We start from the raw sequence: 21165 nt of genomic DNA on the forward strand, positions 1-21165 counted from the left end.
CTGATTCTCTTCCTTTCTCATACATATACTACCCAGCAATAGCAGATTTCCAATTGAAGTTCTCTAGCTGGGGTTGCCAGACACCCTTCCGGAATCATCCCAGGCTTCTAAGGTAAGTCTGCAATGTATTTAGCTTTCCCCTGTAATATATGCATTTACATAAAGCCATAATTAACATGAGGCAGTGTCCCTGCTATTATCATAACATTTATATGATGGTATTATCAATTAAGGACCATAGTTCCACTGGGCAGGAAGCAACGTAGGAGGAAGTGCAGCAGTATTTGCAGGAGAAGTAATCTGTTGGGAAGTTGCATAGTGATATTGTCCCAGTGATAGAGAAATAGATATGAGAGGGAAGTCTGTGGACGACAGATCAAAAGTGTGGTTCAGAAGTCTCAGAAACAACACTATGCCCTACTGAAACATACAATGCTAGCAAGCAGAACTACTCTGGCCTAATCATCTCTGAATTTACATCAAGCCTATTGTGCTTTCTGATAGTTAGCCAATGAGCTGCAGACTAGTTTTACATAATACAAAGCTCATGCCCATTAGATCACCAGAAATAACATATGAACGTGGGAGTCAAAACTGCCAAAATCATTTCCTGAGTCCTACTAATCCCAGCGTCATTGCCCATCTTCATCATCTTCTGAGCTGGTTACTGATTTCTTAAGGAAACCACATAGTCCCAACTTCTCTTTTTATTGAATTAAACCTAGTGCAAAACTTCCAGGTGTAACTTTACCATACTTGCAGATTTGTTTAGCCCTGTAATAAACTGGACAAACACATGCATCTCTATTGGAAGTTGCTCTGATTGACAAAAAAATACAAATAAAAAAACCATGCCCACCCAAAATTTTTAGACTTTGAAGGCATTTTGAACTGAAGAGTCTCCCACGTTATGTTTAGTACATTTTACATAGGCTGTGTAAACACATCTTAAAACAACATTAACAAAAAGAAAACCAGAAGCTATTTCATTGAATCAGAAAGAGTAGCCGTGTTAGTCTGTTTCAGCACAAAATAACAAGGAGTCCTGTGGCACCTTAAGGACTAACACATATATTTGGGTATAAGCTTTTGTGGGTTGGAGTCCACTTTCACGCCTCTGACAAAGTGAGCTCCAGTCCATGAAAGCTTATGCCAAAATTAGGCATGTAAAAATCCATTTAATTAATTAACCAGTTAAACGTTAAATTTAACCAATTAACTAATTAAAATGGGGATGGGCAGGGTCTGCTCCAGCCCTGGGTGAGGGTGCCGATTCCCAGCGCAGAGCCAGAAGTGGCAACCGGATCCCACCCTGGCCGCAAACAGAAAGCTGCTCCCAGGTAACAGTTAACTGGTTACCCACTCACATCCCTAGCCCAAATAAATTTGTTAGTCTTTAAGAGCGGCGAGGAGTCCTGTGGCACCTTATAGACTAACTGAAGTGTAGGAGCATAAGCTTTCGTGGGCCAAGACCCACTTCGTCAGATGCATGTAGTGGAAATGTCCAGAGGCAGGTATAAATATTCAGGCCAGGATCAGGCTGGAGATGACAAGGTGGTAGATGTGCAGGAGAACACCATCACAGAACCTAACCAGATCAGCCATACTGTCACTGGTACGTTCTCCTGCACATCTACCAACGTAATATATGCCATCATGTGCCAACAATGCCCCACTGCTATATACATCGGCCAAACTGGACAGTCCCTACGTGAAAGAATCAATGGACACAAATCTGATATTAGGAATGGCAACATACAAAACCTTTTGGGGAACACTTCAATTTTCCTGGACACACAATTGCAGATCTAAAGGTAGCCATCCTGCAGCAAAAAAACTTCAGGACCAGACTTCAAAGAGAAACTGCTGAGCTACAGTTCATCTTCAAGTTTGACACAATCAACTCTGGATTAAACAAAGACCATGAATGGCTTGCTAACTACAAAAGCAGCTTCTGCTCTCTTGGAATTCACACCTCCAGATCAGCTGCTAGAAGTGGGCCTCATCCTCCTTGATTGGATCCACCTCCTCATCTCCAGCCTGATCCTGGCCTGCATATTTATACCTGCCTCTGGAAATTTCCACTACATGCATCTGATGAAGTGGGTCTTTGCCCACAAAAGCTTATGCTCCTACACTTCAGTTAGTCTATAAGGTGCCACAGGACTCCTCGTCGCTTTTGCAGATTCAGACTAACACGGCTACCCCTCTGATACTTAGTCTTTAAGGTGCAACAAGACTCATTATTTCATAGTAGAATTGATTTGTATTACTTTTAAGCATGAAGATGCCTTTGTTTAAAAAAGTATCTTGCTCCTAAGAAAAGTTTTTTTGTTCATATCTACTCAATTCAGGCAGCCACTAGAGAAAGAGGACAAAAGGAAGCATTCTGCTGGACTGATTTTCTCTCACACCAATTTTACACCACTGTTGCACCACTATTTTCAATTAAGTTACTTCTGAGCTACATCAGAGCAAGAGAGGAGTATCAGGATCCCCACAAAATGACAGACGATACTCTCTTTCATGTAGATTGCCTCCAGTGGCTACATGCACTCCTTGTGTAAGTGAATGCAATGTCAATGCACTCACTTACACAAGGAGTGATTATTCCAGTTCAGCTGCTTATATTTCTATTTGGTATTTCAAACAAACAGATCAAAAAATGAGGACATCTGTTCCCCTTATTACATGACCACCAGAAGTTAGATTTCTTTATTAAAACTAAAAATAGGGATTACAGTATAGGAGTAAGTAAATCCATCATAAAATCCCCAAACAGTGGAAAGTTTTATTAAATAATAGGAGGCTCAGGTCTAAAGCTAGACCCACAGAATGACTGTTTACCCATAAAATGGAAATAAACAAATAGCTTTAGTAACTGAACTAGAAGTGCAGCACATTATCTATACATTGCTGTTAGTAAGTAGTTCTTCTAGGACACCGGGCCTTCCCACCTGGACATATTCACTGAGCATTCTAGAAAATCTACATTAGAAGCAGAAACTTTTGTGTTCTTCCTCAGCCAGTGTGGAAAAATCCAGATGAGCATTTTCATTTAAAAAAATAAGTCATTTGCAATCAAGAGTTATAGAACTGGTATTGCTGCAGCAAAAACAAAGCATAAAGTCCAATTTCAGATAAACTTAATAAAAACTAAATAAACATCCTTAAAATGCTGGGGGGAGGGGCAACAACGTGAATTTTGTTTGCTATAGTTGCAAGGCACATTATTATTAGTGTCAGTCTCATGTCCTCCACAGACACTAAAATATCACATTTCAAAAAGCCAAAGTTTCCCTCAGTGTCCACTGTCCTAGAGGCAATTGTATTTCAGTGTTTGCATTGTGTGGTACTTGCAGAGCCTTTAGGGGGATGGATACATCTCAGAATAGCATAAATCCCAACCAAGCAAATCTTTCTGTGTTGGATTGCCATAGACCCACCATAGAGCTGGAAGACACCTCAGGTTGTCCCTTCACATCCTGCTCTGTAAAAGCCTGTGTTTTTCTAAACTAAGACCACTAGGCCAGGACACTTGTTGATTGCATAAATAATAAGATGAAGAGACGTTTGCTCTTCCCTACTTTTAAGTAAAACTTCTGGACTTTGGCTTCTTTGCTCCCCACTGCACACCTGCTATGCCGCTGAGAATTAAGACGCAACCGAGGTTTCCATGCCAGATAAAGCAAGGGGTTTGTTACATTAGGAGTTTAAAAGAAGTGGCTACCTGGCTGGAGATAGCTTCCCTGCGCCCCTCTGCTGCTGCTAGGTGAGGAGAGGAGTCTCAGAGGTCTGGGGCAGAGGGGAGAGGCAGGACAGCTACTGCTGTTAGGAAGAATGGGGCACAGACTCCCCCTGCGCCTGACACAGGAGAAACTCCTTCTTCCCAGCACAGCGCTCAGCATCGCTGCGGCTTGCCAGCCCGAGCCGGGGCAATCAGAACCTCAGAGGCACAGTGGGCTGGGGACGGAGGTGCAGGCGAGACTCACTGCGAGAGGTAGCGGCCGCGCTCAGAGCCGCAGGCGCTCGAGGAAGAGGACTGGAGGAGGCGCCCCAGCAGCGCCCAATGGGACTCGGATCCTCCCCCATCTCCGCGCGTGTGAAAAAAATGACCCGGGCCTGGGTGCTGCGCCGGCGCGATGCCACCCAGCTCCCATTCTCCCCTTCCCTCGCGCTGCGAAAATTCCCCCCCCCCCTTTGCATGGCGCGTCGTTCTCCACGGCTCTCCCATTTGTCTTTCGGAGAGTGAAAATGGTCCCAGCTGTCCGCACTACGCAGGCGCGCCGCTGAATCTCTGCTGGTCCCGGTTCTCAGAGCGTCCTTTGCAATAGATAGCTGCAAGGGAGGACATTTCTCCCAGGCCCTCCAACTCATAATCATCCTCAGAAATATGTTGCCACGGGATGGTAAGAGGAGCGTTCCACCAGTTGCACTGAGTCAGCCGGAATAAAGAGCTATAGACTATGTTTTTTCTGGATAAAAGTTTACTATGTTTACCTTTTTGTATACCTTTGAGGAGCAACTTCCAGAGCTGCTTGTATGGAGGAGAAAACAAAACGGTTGTTACAGTCACTTGTACTTTTATGTGTTTGAGAGGGCAGGTATTACAGGGATGAAGCTAAATCAGTACACTGGTAGAGGTATGGGTATGTAAACCTATTACTAGGGATGTAAAATCCCACTTAATTAACCTGTTAAGTTTAACCAGTTAACTGATTAAAGGGTGATACTTACTGGTTACCTGTTTACATCCCTACTTATCACAGAACATATCTACTGCTGAATGCCACAAATACTTTGTTGGAAATCAACAATTTGAGGTATTCTGAGAGAAATGAAGAAACAAGGTACTAATTTAATACAGTCTCAACTAGGCTGTAAAGGTAGGACCTCATGTGGAGCAGAGTTTAAAGTTCATGAGCAGGTTACTACCTATTTGTCTTTACATTGTTGTCCGCAAGGCTGACTTATAAAATACACTAATTTATGACTTGCATGTGTAATTTTTTTGCTTTTTTAATGCAAAAAATTAAATTAACTTCAAGATTGTGAATTGTAATAAAAAGTGATAGGTTTTCATACTGACGCAGAAATGGGAGGGGTGTAGGGATGGACAGGTTCACCCACACATAACCAGTTAAAACACTTAGGCCCTGGTTCTCAAAGCAATCTTATGGATCTATGAATCTATGATATAATGAACATGGCTTAACACTTAACACTGTAGACCACAATAGCTCAACAGAATTCTTTTACCTACCTATTTCCTCTCAGGAAGGTGTATTACCTACATCAATGGAAAAACTCCTTGCTTCAGTGTAAGTAGTATTTACAACAGGGGTGTGCAATAAGCGAGGCCAAATGTGGTTCCCAGAGTTAGCCTCTAGCAGCCCACCAGATGCTATCTAGCTACACGTCTGAAGGTACAGCCACTCAGAGCTCCTATTGGCTGCCAGTCACTGTTCCCAGCCAATCAGTGCTGTGGGAAGGGGTGTTCCCAGCCGTGTTGCTTATCGCCGCTTCCATTGGCCAGAAACAGCAATCTATGGCTAATGGAAGCTGTGAGTGGCTGTTCCTGCAGACATCCAAGTAAATAAAGTGTCCAGTGGCCCACCAAGGGCTAGCCCTGGTGAACCATGTCTGGCCCATGAGCCACTTATTTCCCATCCCTGGGCTGTACCATTTTAAATGTAGACAGGCCCCAAATTTGCAGAGTCTGTATGTGCAAACAGCCCTATTCAGTTAAGTGGGGACAGTTTACATCTCCGATATTCAGATTCTCAATGACAATGATAATTTAAAAGTCAACATTGTTGACTATTACACTAATTCAGGCATACCTCAAAGAACAAGAATAAATACTATAAAGACTGGATTTCACTAGGGACAATATCACACACACACAAAAAAAAGCTGATCTAAGCAGCCAAAAGGCCAGAGAGCCTCAGCAAGTTATTTCAGGGGGTTGCCAAGTTAGTCTGTTACAGAAAAAACAACAAATGGTCTGGTAGCACTTTATAGACTAACGAAACATGTAGATGGTATCATGAGTTTTCGTGGGCATAGCCCACTTCTTCAGATGACCAGGGTTATGAGTTGAGGATATGAAAACTCGAAATAAATAGGAGAGGGGAGAGAGGGGGAAAAAAAGGGGGGGAGACAGAGCATCATTAAGTATCTGGAGAATGGGTACTTAAACCTAAGCAGATAAAAATCAAAGTCAATAGATAGATTCCTAAAACACGAAGGATACCACTCAGGGAGCTGTTAGCACCTTCAGTGGTTATTAAGTAGACAGAGTCCCCACCAGCTCATATCACAATTAAGTCCATTAGCGTGTGGATGAACTGGGATTCCAGTGTGTGCATTTGGCTTGTAGAGCTTGTTTGTGATAAGACAGCTACTTGCAGGTCTGTCAGACTGTGATTAGGCAAGTTGAAATGCTCACCAACAGGCTTCTGTATATTCTTTACATATATCCAATTTGTGTCCATTGATTCTTTCCCGCAGAGACCGTCCAGTTTGTCCAGTATCTATAGCAGTGGGGCACTGCAGGCATTTGATGGCATAGATCAAATTATTGGATGTACAATCAAATGACCCTTTGATTTTGTGGCTTATGTTGTTTGCTCCAGTGATGAATTCGCCAGTGTAGATATGTGGGTAGAATTCTCATCTTTTTTGGTTACAAAGCTGAGTTCCTGGAGGTTTATGATGTGGTTGTGTGGTATGGTTATCAGAAAGAATATGTTTCAGGTTAGGGGGTTGTCTGTAAGCAAGAATAGATTTTTCTCATAAGGCTTCTGAGAGTGAGGGATCGTTTTCCAAGATGGGTTGTAGATTGTGTATAATGCATTGGAGGAGCATTGAGTTGTGGACTGTAGGTAACAAGAGGAGTTCTGTTATTTTCTCTTTTGGGTCTGTCTTGAAGTAGTTCATGTCTGCGTTTTTTTGGCTCTGTCAGTTTGTTTTTTCACTTTCCCAGGCGGGTATTTCAGTTTTAGGAATGCTCTGTAAAGATCCTGTAGGTGACTGTCTCTGTCTGTGGGGTCGGAGCAAATCTGGTTGTAACGTAGGGCTTGGCTGCATACAATCGACTGAAGAATGTGTCTGGGATGGAAGCTGGAAGCATGAAGGTAAGTGTAGCGATTGGGAGGTTTCCGATATAGGATGGTGGAAATTTGCCCATTACTTAACTGTACTGTAGTGTCCAGGAAGTGGATTTCCCTTGTGGACTGGTCCAGGCTGAGGTTGATAGTAGGGTGGAAGTTGTTGAAATCCTTGTGGAATTCTTCAAGAGTGTCTTTTCCATGGGTCCATATGATGAAAATGCCATCGATGTAGCATAAGTAAAGTAGGAGTGTTAGGGGGGCGAGAGCTAAGGAAACGTTGTTCAAGGTTAGCCATAAAGATGTTGGCATATTGTGGTGCCATGCAAGTGCCCTAGGATGTGCCGCTGATTTGGAGATAGAAATGGTTTCTGAATTGGAAGTAGTTGTGGGTGAGGACGAAGTCGCAGAGCTTTGTAAGCAGGTGTGTACTGTTGTTATCGGGGATGGTGTCCCTGATGGCCTGTAATCCGACTTTGTGTGGAATGTTGGTGTAAAGGGCTTCTACATCCATGGTGGCTAGGATGGTATTTTCAGAAAGATTATTGATGTTTTGGAGTTTCCTCGGGAAGTCAGTGGTATCGCGGCAGTAAGGTAACTAGATCGCAAGTGTGAAAAATTGGATCGAGGCTGTGTGTGTGAAGGGTGGGAAGAGAGGGTATAGGTGCCTATACACAGCAGTAAATGTAACTTAACATTTCTTACAGGTACTATTCCATTGCAACCTGGGTTCCTGCCAGCTCTTTAAATAGCTCCCTGCTGGCTTTTGCTGCAGGTCAGCCAGCTCTTGCAGGAGCTGTGCACCAGGGTTCACACACTTACTTTCACCCTTTACCTATAAAGAAAAAGCTCCAAATATCAGGACAGCCGGTCACCCGACCAACAAGGAGAAAGCAATCTTGAAGGGCCGGGGCACTGAACTTCCATCAAGTGTGTAACCTAGCTTGAGGAGGAGGAGGAGATCCTACTTTGAACCAGTGATTAAAGTAGATTGAAACAGGACAAGGGAAGGTCTCAGCATGCCAACCAAGAGCAGCCAGAGTGGTGATGCCTACCCAAATCAGGGGAGTGCTTCCTTTGGTCCTTTTTCTTCTTCCAAACTCTGTTCATCACAGCGGTTGATCTGTGTCTCTGGGGGGTATATTTATTAAAATTGATAAAGCACAGCTGTTTGGGTGTGTCAAAACCCAGCCGGGGGCGATGCCCCAGATGCGGGACACCGCCCTACCCTTGAGGTGGGGTAATGGCAACAGTGCGCTTTGGGGATGTGATTTCACCGAGCCCGCGGGGCCAGCAGTGAAGACACAGGCGGGGGAGACTTACACCAAAGAGGATAACTTCAGCTGCGACACCCTCAGCCAAACCTTGCCCTCCCCCTGCGGGAGCCCCTCTGGGCGCCTCTTCACTGGCGGCGGCAGCTGCCGCCTCCCTACGGACCGGGTGCCCAGCTGCTGGGGGAACGCTGGGCTGGTTCTCTCTGTTTCCCCTTCCCCGGCCTCCCCGGAACCAACGCGCCCGGAACCTCCCGGCGGCGGCACGGCGCGCAGCGGCCCCTAGCGAGCAGCGTCCCGCACGCGCGCTCGCGCTGAGCGCAGGCGCCGTGTCTCCTGCCGGCGGGTAGGAGGGCCCGTGGCGCAGTTTCCCTTTCCCGCTCGGTCTGGTCTCTGAGGCCGGAGCGGGGCCATGCACCGGCAGAGCTTCCGCCCCCCGACGCCGCCGTACTCGGGCGGGGGGCCCTGGGGCGGCGGGTTCCGGAGCCCGCCCTCCCCGCGGGGTTACGGGAGCCCCCATCACACGCCGCCGTACGGCCACCGGCCGCGGCCCTACTCGCCCCGGGGCCCCAACTTCCACGGCGGCGGCGGCGGCGGGCGGTTCGGGAGCCCGTCCCCGGGAGGTCAGAGCCCGCGCCGGCCGCAGAGCGGCAGCCCCAGGTTCTCGGCTCCCTACAGCAGCGTCTCCCCGGCCGCGGCCCAGCAGCGTCCGCCGCAGCAGCATCCGCAGCAATACAAGTCCTCGCCGGGGGGCTACCAGAGACACTACCAGGTATGGGAGGGGGAGCTGGCCCGGGCTGCTGGGCGCCTCGGTGTGTGTGGGAAGGAGATTAATGGCGCCTCGGAACACGCAGCAGCAGCCCTGACTTCCGCGCACACCCTTCTTAGGCTCCTTCTTCACATCCCCGGAAAAGAGGGACGGTTATAATAGTGAAATCTCCCCCACGCGGTACTAGAGAGAGGAGAGAGATTGAGTCACACAGCCAACGCCTTCCACGTTTTATGAAAGGCTTGGGGGAGGGGGACCAGGCGTAAAGTAAAATAGCAAAATCCTCACCAAGCTCTTTGGAGACTGAGAGAGACACAAGGATCCCGGGAATATTCTCTCCCCCTTTTCCTTGTTCTGGCATTTAGGGTTCTGGGGGCGGTAAAAAAAATCAAGGTGCAAAAAAAAGCTCATCCCTCTCCTTCCTTATATTAGCTTGTTCTTCCCCCTCAATTTTATCAAGTTGGTTTTTGTTTATTTAAAACTCAGATGAATGTGAATATTTGTAGCTTTGGACAGGACGTCTTACTTGATGTGTTGACATAACTGGGAGATTGAGTACAGTCTAACATGGGGTGTTGCTGAAATGACAAAAAACATTTTTGGAGTTGAAAAAAACCTTTCATAGTTACAAAAGGAACTTTAAAAACAAGTTTGAAATACTGTCTGATTAGAGGTTTTAAGTTTCCAATTTTAAAGTGGTGAATTGCTGTGCTAATCTGTGAATTGTAGCTAGTCTCTGTATTGGCCTAATAGTTAAAGTAACAACACCTGTGTGAGTGAAATATTACTTAGCTAGTAATGTCATAACATTTGAAGTAAATAAATTCAGATTTTCTTTTTAAAAGAGACAGGGGTACGGAACTAACTTTACCAGAATGCATATGCACTGTAGAAGTGCCATGGTCATCATCCCAAAAGGTGATATACAGATGTAGATTAAAACATTTAGCCAAATGTTTACTACTTAATCAGGTACAAAGCAAACAGCATTAAAGCCATACAAAATCCAGTTCTGCTAAAATGAGTATTTGTTTTCAACTCAGTTAAAAACTTTTCCATTCTACCACTAGTACTGATAAACTGTGCTTGGACCTTCATGCCAAATCACTCTGATGTTGCCTTTTCAGAGTGGTTATGGGCATGGGACTATGCTTACAGTATTGGACACTATGGCTAGTTTGTTGAATTTCAGTAAAATTGTTGTTGGTCAAGTTTTGTTCACAATGTATTTTTTTCTGAGAGTAAATTAATAAAAGGTAGGAATTTGCAGTGGAGGAAGGACTGAAATCTAAAAGATGGAGGGGAGAGTTTGTGATCTTGAACTGCATTCTGGTAGATACTAAAAATATTGAAGTATCTAAATTTAAACTATTTTTTGAGTTGCACAAGTACATAACTAGACACAGGAAAGAAGTAATGTTTTGGTTAAGTATAACTGCTCATGACTATGTCCCTACAACTTAGTCTTTAGGGCTTTGTCTACACTGCCAATTGAGAGACAAAATTTGTATCTGTTATAGGTGCTTAATCATCACCACCCCTGAAAGACACAAGTTTTGCCACAGTGAGTGGCAGTTTAAACAGAGTATTGCAGCATTTCTTAAACTGTATTCTGCGGCACACCAGTGTGCCCTGAGGCAGTTGGAGATGTGCTGCGGAGATAGGGTGACCATATGTCCCTTTTTTCTGGGACAGTCCTGAATTTAAAAACATTCAGAGCTAGCGCGGTGCAGCAGCAACTCCCCGCCTCCACCCAGCACATAAGTGGCTCCCTTGGTGCTTTGCGTGGGCAGCCAGGGCCAGTACCGTGCAGTGTCCAGAGCTTGGAGTTCCCATGCAACATGCTGCTGTCCGGTAAGCCCCTCCCTTCTTCCCCCCACCATGTGGCCCTTCCCACCCGCTGTGGGACTGCCTCCACCATGCGCCGCCAGCCCAGCATCCTCCATCCACAGGTGGCTGCCATTGCTGCCAGAGGGGGAGGAGTGCTGGCTGAAGCCGGTGAGCCGCTCCTGGGAGCTGCCACCAGAATCCCGGCAGAGACTTCACAGAGCTCGGCTGGAGTACTGCAGAGCGGGGTATGTCTGGGCTCTGCTAGTGTGCTCTGTGCACGGCCCTTTCCCCCCCGCTCCTTCCCGCTCTGCTGCGGGAGCGACAGTGCACGGACCTGCTTGCTCTGTCACACTCTGCAAGCCAGACCTGGGAGGCTGGGGGCTTTCTTCTATTCCTCCTACCCGCGCTACTCCTAACGGGAGCCATAGCGGGTGTGGGGACTGGAATGTGGCACTAACATTAGCACCACGGGCAGCCCAGCCCAGGCCCGGCAAGCGGTCCTGCCTGGGAAACAGCTGGGGCCAGGGCTGCGGGGACTTCTGGAGCCCGACCACAGACTCCAGCCCTGCAATCAGGAAGGCAAAAGGTAGGGGAGGAGGGGCTTGGAGAGAACATGGGGGAAGGAGGGTGTGAGAGGAAGGGGCTTGTGCTGAGGGCAGGAGGACAGGGCAGGAGAAGAAAGGGGAAGGTGCCAAGGGACAGAGTGGAGGTGAGACAAGTGGAGACAATGAGGAAAAGAGCAGGAGGAGGAAGGGGAGGTGTCAGTAGGGGTGGGAAGGTGGAGGGGTCAGGGTGATGCTGGGAGAGGGGAGGAGAAGAGCATTGGGCGCAAGAGGAACAGGGGCATGAGAGCAACTGGGGAAGAGGGTGGTGAGGGAATGGGCATCAGGGAGAAAGAGGGCAAGGGGACGGGGAAGGGAGGAAGCACCAGGAGGAGACAGGGGTAAGGGAAGGTGCAGGTGCCAGGGGATTTTGGGGGTGAAGCAGAAGGGCAGAGATCTGCAGGGGAGAGGGTAAGGTGGGGCCCAAACTCCTCCCCTATGGGTAGGAGTAGGATGGGAAAAGTTCTTAGAGGGGGTTACTTTTACTTCTGGTCATGTGTCCATCTTGACCCTGAGAGTCATAGTAAACAGAGGTCAGGGGTTGTAGGTAATTTGTCCCTAATTTTGGTTCAGAAAATATGGTCCGCATACACAGAGAGAACAGAGTTCAAATGGCCATGCTCAAAAGGCAGCAAGCTTCCTTTTTTCCCCCCCTCTCTCTTTGCTCAACAAAAATCCTTGGTGTTCCCCACAACAAAATATTGATTGGTGTTTCTCAGCCTTAAAAAGTTTAAGAAACACTAGCGTATTGTCTAGGGTGCTCTCTTGTCAACAACTAAAAGACCCTGCTCAATAGTGTTTTTGCTGCCCATCTTTTAACTACACAGTGGTAGTATAGTGTAGACTAAGCCTACTAATAAGATCCCTGCGTTCCAAAAAACAGCTATTTCATAATGTCATCTGGATAAAATGACTTAAAACAGTGCCATAACGTGAGTTCTGGAAGAGTTAAGTACAGGTTGAACCTTTCTAGTCCAGCAACTTCAGGACCTGACCAATGCCAAACCAGAGAGTTCAATGAACCACAGGAGGTCAGTATTGTTTAAGAGCATTACCAACACTTCCACTTCTTACAAGACATTTAGGGGCAAATTAAAGCTAAATAACAGCATAGAACACTGAGAATTGGGACTGGTGGCTGTAAATAAATTGTATGGGATGGTGGGAAGCTTAGTCATATCCATGATAAGTGGACATCCAGCTAATTAGTCATGCCAGACCACAGATGTTGCTGGACCAGAGTGTGCTGGACTCAAGAGGGTTCAGCATGTAGTTTGATTCCATCATTGTTCAAAAGTGAGAGTTACCATTGGAGTGTTGAATTTTCTCTGTCCTGTAAATCCATCATTGCTGATGCATAGGGATGTCAAAATCTCCAAAGCTTATAATACAGCTGAAAACCTGAAATTTTAATAACCCAGAAAAAACATGTACAATCTTTTGTTTAACGGGATTGAGAAAAGGCATTTCTTATTGACAGCGTTTCTTAGAGTTTTTATTTAACATGTAATACTGTGATTTTCAAGCACAAAAATGAGCACAGTTGAATTTTTGTGTTTGGTTACCATAATCTTATTTTAAAAGGACAAAAAAGCTTAAAGGAAAATAGTGTTATGTATAGATTTGTTGTAATTATGCTATTTTTCAAAACAGCTTGAATTAGGGGAGTGAACGGGTACCCAATTAACTTTAATGGGTGATGCTTATCGGGTAACAGTTCAACATTACAGTAAACCTCCATTGGTCCGGCATCTGATGGTCCGGCACCATCAGGATCCCCGAAGTGCTCTGGGCAGCCGGACCATTGGAGCTGCTCTGCCCCCAGCTTCCCCGATTCAGCTACTGCTGAAACTGACCAGCAGCGGCTGAATCGGGGACGCCCAGGGCAGAGCCGGACTATCGGAAGGGGGGCTATGAGGCGTCTGGGGTGGCATCCCCCCCACACCACCCTAGACTCCTCATAGCCCCCCCCCCCTTCCAGTAGTCCAGCATATTTGATAATCCGGCACCCCCTGGGTCCTCAAGGTGCCGGATTATTGGAAGTTTACTGTACCTGGGAGCAGCCTCCCTACCCCATGCTGCCAGCAGTCAGTCTACATGGGCTGAGAGTTGGCAGCCTTGCACAGTTCTAGAAGTGGCAGTTCTGGGGAGAAGGGAAGTTGCTGGCTCACAGCCTGGGCATCTGCAGCACCCTGCCCTTCTTCTGGACCCATGCATGGGCGGTGAGCTGGTTAAACATACAGTTTGACCAGTTAACATTTAAATAGTAATTTACATTCCTAGTTCTAATTCACTAAAAACTTATTGCAAAGCAGATACTTACCCTAAAAACATGTTCGTGTTCTAGGCATAGTCTTCAGGTCAAAGAGGATATTTTACTCTGACCTGAGTCCCTAGCCTTCATTTGGAGTGTCAGGCCAACAGAAGACAAAGACCTGATAGCTTCTCATTACTTAAATAGTCTTCTCCCCAGGGCAGGAAACTTTTGTTCTACATTCCCCCTTCCATTGAAGAATACCTGGATCAAAATAGAATAGCATTTATGCTGCCCAACTTTAAAGTGCTACCAGATTGTGTTGTTTTTTAAAGACAAACAAAGTTGTTTACAAGTTAAGTTGATGATCCAGTTGTTAAGGCTTCTGGGGAGGCACTGGTATGAGTCTCATTAGCATATTCAAAACTAAACAGTTTGATACTTCATATTTCTGACTTTACAAACAAAATGATTCATGCATTAAATAGTACATACAAATACAGCAGTTTGTAACATTAAAATTGATAGGCTGCATGAATGTTGTGTAAAGCATCTTCAGTTATACATATTTGTATTCATAAACCAAACTTCATAAAGCATGTTGGGAACTGTCTCAGAGGTGACGACAAATTTCTGCATTATTATAGGAAGTGCAAAATCTGGTAAAATAGTGTCATATCCTGCTTTCCATAAGTATCTGAAAACCCTGGGCTCTTTGGAGCTGACAGCTAAACTTTTTCAGCAAACTGAAAGGATAGCGACAGTGACAGTATGTCTAGTCATTATTACCACATGTAAAATCATGGTATTAAACCATGTCATGCTAGAGACAGTTTTCCGTGTGTGGACAGTCTTAGGCTTTCTATTAAAAGGACGATAGGTGCAAGAATAGGTTCACTATATCAGCAAGACAAATTGCATTAGGTAGTGTTACCCACTAGGACAGTGTTAGGAAGTTTGTCTCCTTTTTCCCACACACTCTCAGTAATAAAATAAAGAATTAATATTTCTTTATGTTTTGAAATACTTGTTGTGATAAATATTTTAAAGTATAAACTTCTACATAAACAGTTATTTCAAAATAGTGATTTGTGATTAATAAAATGGGAAGCTTTACTTCCTGAATAAGTGCTTTATTACACATTAGCTTAATTCAGAAAGGTGCTCTTATTCCAAAATAGTCAATGCAGGGAGTTAGTCAAGAGTAGCTGGCCCCTTCTGATTTCACACCCCCACCTTATTCCAGATTGTTTCATCTTTAGATGAGTCCATTTGTATTTCTCCAATGCGATCATCCTTTCAAAATATTTACAAAACATCCTGTGACATCAGAAATTCTGAGCTTGAATAAATTGTCTTCTGAGTGCTGTGAATTATGGACAGAAGGTTATAAAAAGAATAAACATTTCCTGTGTGTGGTGATGGAGAGCTACTAAATTAGGTTACAACAATTTTAGAGAAATGAAACATCTTTGATCAGTCTTCTGAAAACTAGAATATGCACCTTGACTCTTCAATATACATATTTAATTACTGTCTCTTAATGCCAGTCTTTTTTGCTAGTTTTTATTGACCTGATCTGGGGAGCACTAATAAATCTACTAATGTCTCATGGAAGACTTTTTGAACTATAATTCTTGTTTTTCTTCTTATAACATGGGGCACTGATAAAAATTGAGACATCACTGTTCTTCTACTTGTAGTCATTTTTCTGTTGGTGAGATTCTAGTCCTATCCAATAATTGTGGATATGACAGAGAGAAATAAGGAGGGAGGTGAAACAAATCTTTAGATGTTCTTCAAAGTGTCTTCTCCGTATTCCCATTTGTGGGATTTTACTCTCCATGCCATCAATCTTTGGATGCACTCTGGAACAAATAAGCTATTGTGACCACCCCTTTTGCACCACCATATTTTTAGAATTGAGATTTTGAGCAGATAGATGGGTCCCAGGATCCTCAATTCCTCTGTGACTAGACCTAGGAACCATCCCTGCGTGGAAGTAAAACTAGTTGCTATCTAGAACCTTTAGATCAGTCATGTCAAACATACAGGCCGCATGCAGCCCACAACTACATCTTTATAAATCTAAGTGCAATCCTCCTGGTTACGTTGTTTATATCAGGCGTGGCCAACCCAAGGCTCTCGAGCTGCATGTGGCTCTTTGATTAAAGAAATGAGGCTCCTGCTGGTTCTGAGCCATGCAGCAGGACTGCTCATCGCTGGCTGCTCTGAGAATGCGTCCCAGTGCTTGCTCACTGCTGGCCACTCTGTGCGCATATCCCAGCACCTGGAGGGAGAAGCGCATGGCGGTGGCGGCTCCAGGACCCAGGCATTAGGTTAGAACAGAAGGGCTGGGAGTGCCTGGCTCTGGGGGAGTGGAGGGAGATTGGGTTATAGAGTGGTGTGCCTGACTCTGGGGAAGGGGGGGCATTGGGTTGGAGCGGGGGGTGCCTGGCTCAGAGAGAGGAGGGGGGATTGGGTTAGAGCAGGGAGTCTGGGCAGGGTTAGAGCGGGGGAGGGGGGAGCTGAAACACCTTAAACTCAATGTCTTCATGGTGCAAACAACAGTTTTACACATCAAATTATTGTATTATATTCAAACAAGACCTGAACAAATATTATAAAATATACCTAAAACATAATCTATAATAATAAATAATTAAAACTTTCTAATTACACTTACAAATAAGTACATTTTTTTTGGTGTCCCTGAAAGCTATCAGTTTTGGTTTGTGCAGCCCTCAGTAGTCTTCAAGTTTGACATGCCTGCTTTAGATAGATAATTTCTGTGCTAATGTTTAGATTCATAGACCATCCCTGAGCAGCATGTCTAGTTCCAAGTTTTTATTGCCAAAGTTGAGTTAAAATCTTATCTGTTGTTGCTTGAAGGTCCCAAATATATACAAAAAGAAACTAACCTTACAGAGGAAAATCTGAAATTTACATCCAGTACCCCAGGCTGTCAAATTGGTACAGAAAACAAACTGGGGGATGAAGTGAGAAATCTCTTATGTTTGTTATAGTTCTCTTAGATTATGTACTTGCCACAGTAATCAGTGAGGATAGTTAAGTTGGCGTCCTTAAATGTTGTGATAGCACAGACAAGAAGTTACATTAAAGTTTCAAAAGCACCAACAGACACATACTTAGTCCCTTGTTAAGCAGTTTGTGCTGCATTTAATTCAGATTTATGGAACAACAGTGGAAGAAGGGAATCCTTTCTGTATAATTTGAAAAACAACTGTTTTTTATCCAAATACCATGTTCTGTACTGTAAGCTTCATGGGTTAATTGCATGTGTCTGCTTTGTACAGCATAAATTAAACCTTCTGCCTTAATTATTTTATAGTGTCTAGATTTTGATGTGTGTAAATTAGCGATGACAACATGTAGTTGACTATATGATTAACCAGTAAGCATAGGCTTATCAATTAGTCCTGTATCAGTGAGGGGGAGCAGACAGGAGTCCGTGCCTAAAAGTCTGCTCCCCACAAGCACTGGCTCTGCAGAGCTGCTGCCTCTATCTCTGTGGGGTGCCGGTGCAGCTCCTTTCCCCAGAGAGCTTAGACCTCCCACCGAAAGGGGCTGCTGCTCCCCCTTCCTGCTACCTCTGTATCAGTGGCAGGGGGCTCCCCGGGAACGGGGCTGAAGTGCAGTGGCTGCCAGCCCCGCTCCCTGGGGGACTATCAAGTAATTTATGTAACTGCAAAGTTTTGATGCAGTTAACTGAATAATTGGGTAATAGATATCTAACATCTCTATTGTGAATAGCTCTTTGTAAACTCTTTCCTGACCCTAATCTATTTTTCTTTTGTTACGCTGTTTTTAATTAGACATGTTTAAGCCTGTGTAGTCTATCAAAAATAGTCTTAGTGGTTTTTTTCTACGGTTACATGCCAGTATGAAGTGAACATTTTACTCTAGATAAGCTTACTGTTGTATACAGGCACATCACTGTTCCCAAGAAAAAATTGTGATGAACCTTGTTATACAAACTAAAGTCTTCTGAAGAAGATAATGTTTCTTTACCTGATGGTTTTCTTCCAAAGGGATCACCCAGGACATCTACTCCATTTGGTACAGCGCATGGCAGAGAGAAAAGAGTGTCTAATGATGTGGAAAACTATTACAGACCTTCAATGCTTGAGGACCCCTGGGCTGGCCTAGAGCCAGTTTCTGTTACAGACATAAACCAACAATACAGCAATGAGCAAACAACATATACTGGTAAAAAAGGGAGGTATTTCAGTTAAAATTTCTAAAAGCTAAATAACTCCATCTGTCAGGAAAACTTTTGGACAAAATCTTTACACTTACACAAAATGAACAATAATCAAGACCCTAGCTAATGCTTATATTTGAACAAATGTCCACCCTTTTATCTGACTCTTTTTTACTGCATTGAATATTTTTATGTATGGGGAGGGAAAGGCAGTGATGGAATAATATACATTTCTGGCAACATGGAAGTGCCTACCAGCTTTGAAGAACAGTGTTCTTTAATCACCAGCGATTGATTTGTCTGTTAAAACAGGTTTCCATATAATTACCTCTTCCATGCCAGATTAACTTTTATTGTTTAACTCCTTTAGTAAGTGATATTTTTTTATGTTTCAGTATATTTTAGAATTAAGTGTGGAAACACAAAAAATAAAAACCTTTGTAAATCCTTGTTTGTAATGTAAAAATTATTTTTGGACATTTTTGTGAAGGTGTATTTGTCAAAGAATTAGTGAAATTAGTCATATTCTGTAAATATACCTGTATGCTGTGGTTAAACTGATTTTTGTGCACAATTTTCTGTTAATGCTAGTGTGATAAGTGAAACATGATTTTTAGCCATCTCAGGAAACAAATGTATTTGGAAGCTTTAGTTTGTTAAACCAACTCTTTAATGATAAACATTTGTAATGATCTTTGGGTTGGGTTTTTTGCTTAAGCGTTTTTTTGTTTTAGTTTTTGTTGCATTTTAAGGGATTCATATTTGGAAACAATATGAAATTTATGGATTATAGCAAATCTGTTTTAGAGCAAGTAAAGTTTAACCTGCACATAAGCATTAGATAATTAAATGAATGCAAAGATGTTCTCTTCTAATTTTTAAAATAGTGTAGATCTGGTGATGAATCAAACTCAATTTGTATGATTAGATTGAGTACAGTACATACCATAACAGTTTCACTCTGAAATTGTCCGTTAGCATTTATAACTCTTCCGACTATTTTTTTTTTTTTACCAATCTTTGCCTATAAGAGCCTTTTTACCATTGTTTGTCTCCTGATGGGTAATGTGTATATGAAAGCTTTTAAAAGGTTTTTCTACACATGGAGTTATCCCTAAATCAGGGCTACTCAACTTTGGAAGCTCTGGGGGCCACAATGATACTCACAGCACATGCCAAGGGCCGCAACAAGTATGGTTGCAGATAGCTTCTTTCACACTGACAGGCAAGAATACACAACACACAGGCCCCCATTCAAGTCAGTTCTGCTGATATTAATAAAATGCAATATTTACCTGATTTAGACCCATATGACAGCACTTTTAATGAGCACTGACAGCCCAGGAATTTAACTACTAAAACACATATCAACAGAAGACCATTATATTGACTACTTTTTTATTTTGGCTCCTACCCGTGGGCCACATGTTGAGTCCCAAGTAAATCCAAACTGCACCGTGGTCTGCAAGCAAACATGCATGTTGACTAGCCTTTCCCTAAATGATTCCCCATATGAATTTATTTATTTTCAGAATAAATAGTGGATAACACCATGTTTAGACAAGCCTTTAGTAGAGGGGTGGGCAATAATTTTTGACCGAGAGCCACTTCAGAAATTTTAGAAGTGGCCCTGGGCTACCCTGGAAGTGGGTGGGGTCTCAGGCAGAAGGGGCAGAGCCAGTACACTTCTGTGCTTCTCCATTCACAGACCCTGATTGGTCTGGGGGTGGCGGAGTGCATGAAGTCCTCCCTCCACTCCTGAGAGAACCGCCAGGTGTTCGGAACAGCTGACGGTTCCCTCTACATGCTCATGCCCCTGTGAGTGGGAGGAGATTTCACGTGCTCCCTCCTCCCTCCCCACCTCACCCTTCGGTCAATCAGGGGCGAGGGGAGCATGGGAAATCTCTCAATCCCTGACCCCACCCTGCAAGCAGCAGCTGGTGGTTGACTTTAAGGGCTGAGCCCTAGGAGACTTTGCACTCTCCCCTACCCCCATCCAGCAAGGAGTGTGTGGTGCTTAGAAGCACTGTGCTCCTTGCAGGGCAGTAGGAGACTTTGTCTGACCCTCCCTGTCCCCAGGCCAATCAGGGCTTGGAGGCAGGGGGAGCACGCCTAGTCTCCTCCTGCCTTGCCAGGAGCGAGCAGCACTTCTAAGCTCTGTGCGCTCCTTGCAGGATGAGGGCAGGGCAGGAGGAAACTTAGCATGTTCCCCTAGGCCCTGATTGGCTTGAAGGTGGGGGAGGGAAGAGCAAAAAGTCTCTTGCTCCCTGTCCTCTGATATGCAGTGCTTCGTCAACCACCATGGTTGTCTCTAAGGGACTTACACTCCACTGTCCCAACACCCTGATTGGCCTGGGGGTAGGGGAGCAGCAGGGCCTTCATGGGCCAGATCAACCTGCTTGGCCCTTTTTTAATGTCTCCTTACCCCTGCCTTAGTATGACTTGTTATGCTTTTAGTAAATCTGTAAATTGCTAAAACATGAGACATGGTTGGAAATATCAATATTTGTTTCTAATGTTAGTTATACTGGATTTTAAATATAAATTATGGGGAGAGCTTAATAAAGTAAAGGAAGTCTGAGGTCAATTTTAAATTGTAACATTTAATGTTTGGGTGCTTCATATAATTCAGAAAAATGACCTTGTTAGTTGTAAGATTCACATATTCATTGATTTTGTGTGTATGTATATTCTTGCTTGCATTTATGATTTGCATCTATTGATGCCATCTTTGGGCACTACTCAATACACCTTGCTAAGTTGTAGTCTCCAAATAATGGGAGTTTTGCTTGAATGAGGAATGTGAAGTAGCCCTTAAGTGTTTGCAGAATTCTTCCATACATCCTGGCTTGATGTCAAGAATACTTAAACCCTCAGTTCAGAATCAAAATTGGTTCTTTGTTAACAGGCAGCTATTAGTGATATAGCATTAGCTTGAGCTTGTTTTTATCCACAGTGCACACCAGCAGGACTGAGATGACTTAAAATTTTCCATGGTTTGTTTATTTTTATGGAATTAAAGCAATTAAATGTACCCATCATGAAAAGTGAAATATTATGCTTTACTTCTTTTTTTAATCTGACAGTGACTGGGATGCTTTA

General features: G+C 44.1%; 2 protein-coding genes across 4 annotated transcripts in view; one reads left to right on the top strand and one right to left on the bottom strand.

Moving 5' to 3' along the window:
* Positions 1–4168, bottom strand: part of SUGCT (succinyl-CoA:glutarate-CoA transferase) — a 473567-nt gene extending 469399 nt beyond the window's left edge. Inside the window, exon 1 of one of the 3 annotated variants that reach the window (XM_075921728.1) lies at positions 3993–4168. In XM_075921728.1, coding sequence (XP_075777843.1) covers positions 3993–4092 — 100 coding nt within the window. In that variant the 5' untranslated portion in view covers positions 4093–4168. Of the gene's footprint in view, positions 1–3730 lie in introns of all 3 variants that reach the window. The other 2 variants (XM_006124080.3, XM_006124079.2) reach the window with 2 other exon arrangements.
* Positions 4169–8685: 4517 nt separating this feature from the next.
* LOC106732088 (M-phase-specific PLK1-interacting protein) lies at positions 8686–20663 on the top strand. Its single transcript, XM_075921729.1, has 2 exons — positions 8686–9155; positions 17891–20663. The coding sequence occupies exons 1-2, from the start codon at positions 8796–8798 to the stop codon at positions 18092–18094; spliced, it is 564 nt and encodes a 187-aa protein (XP_075777844.1). The 5' UTR covers positions 8686–8795; the 3' UTR covers positions 18095–20663.
* The last annotated feature ends 502 nt before the right edge of the window (positions 20664–21165 follow it).

The sequence above is a fragment of the Pelodiscus sinensis genome, chromosome 2, assembly GCF_049634645.1.
Source record: "Pelodiscus sinensis isolate JC-2024 chromosome 2, ASM4963464v1, whole genome shotgun sequence".
Taxonomy (NCBI): Eukaryota; Metazoa; Chordata; order Testudines; family Trionychidae; genus Pelodiscus; species Pelodiscus sinensis.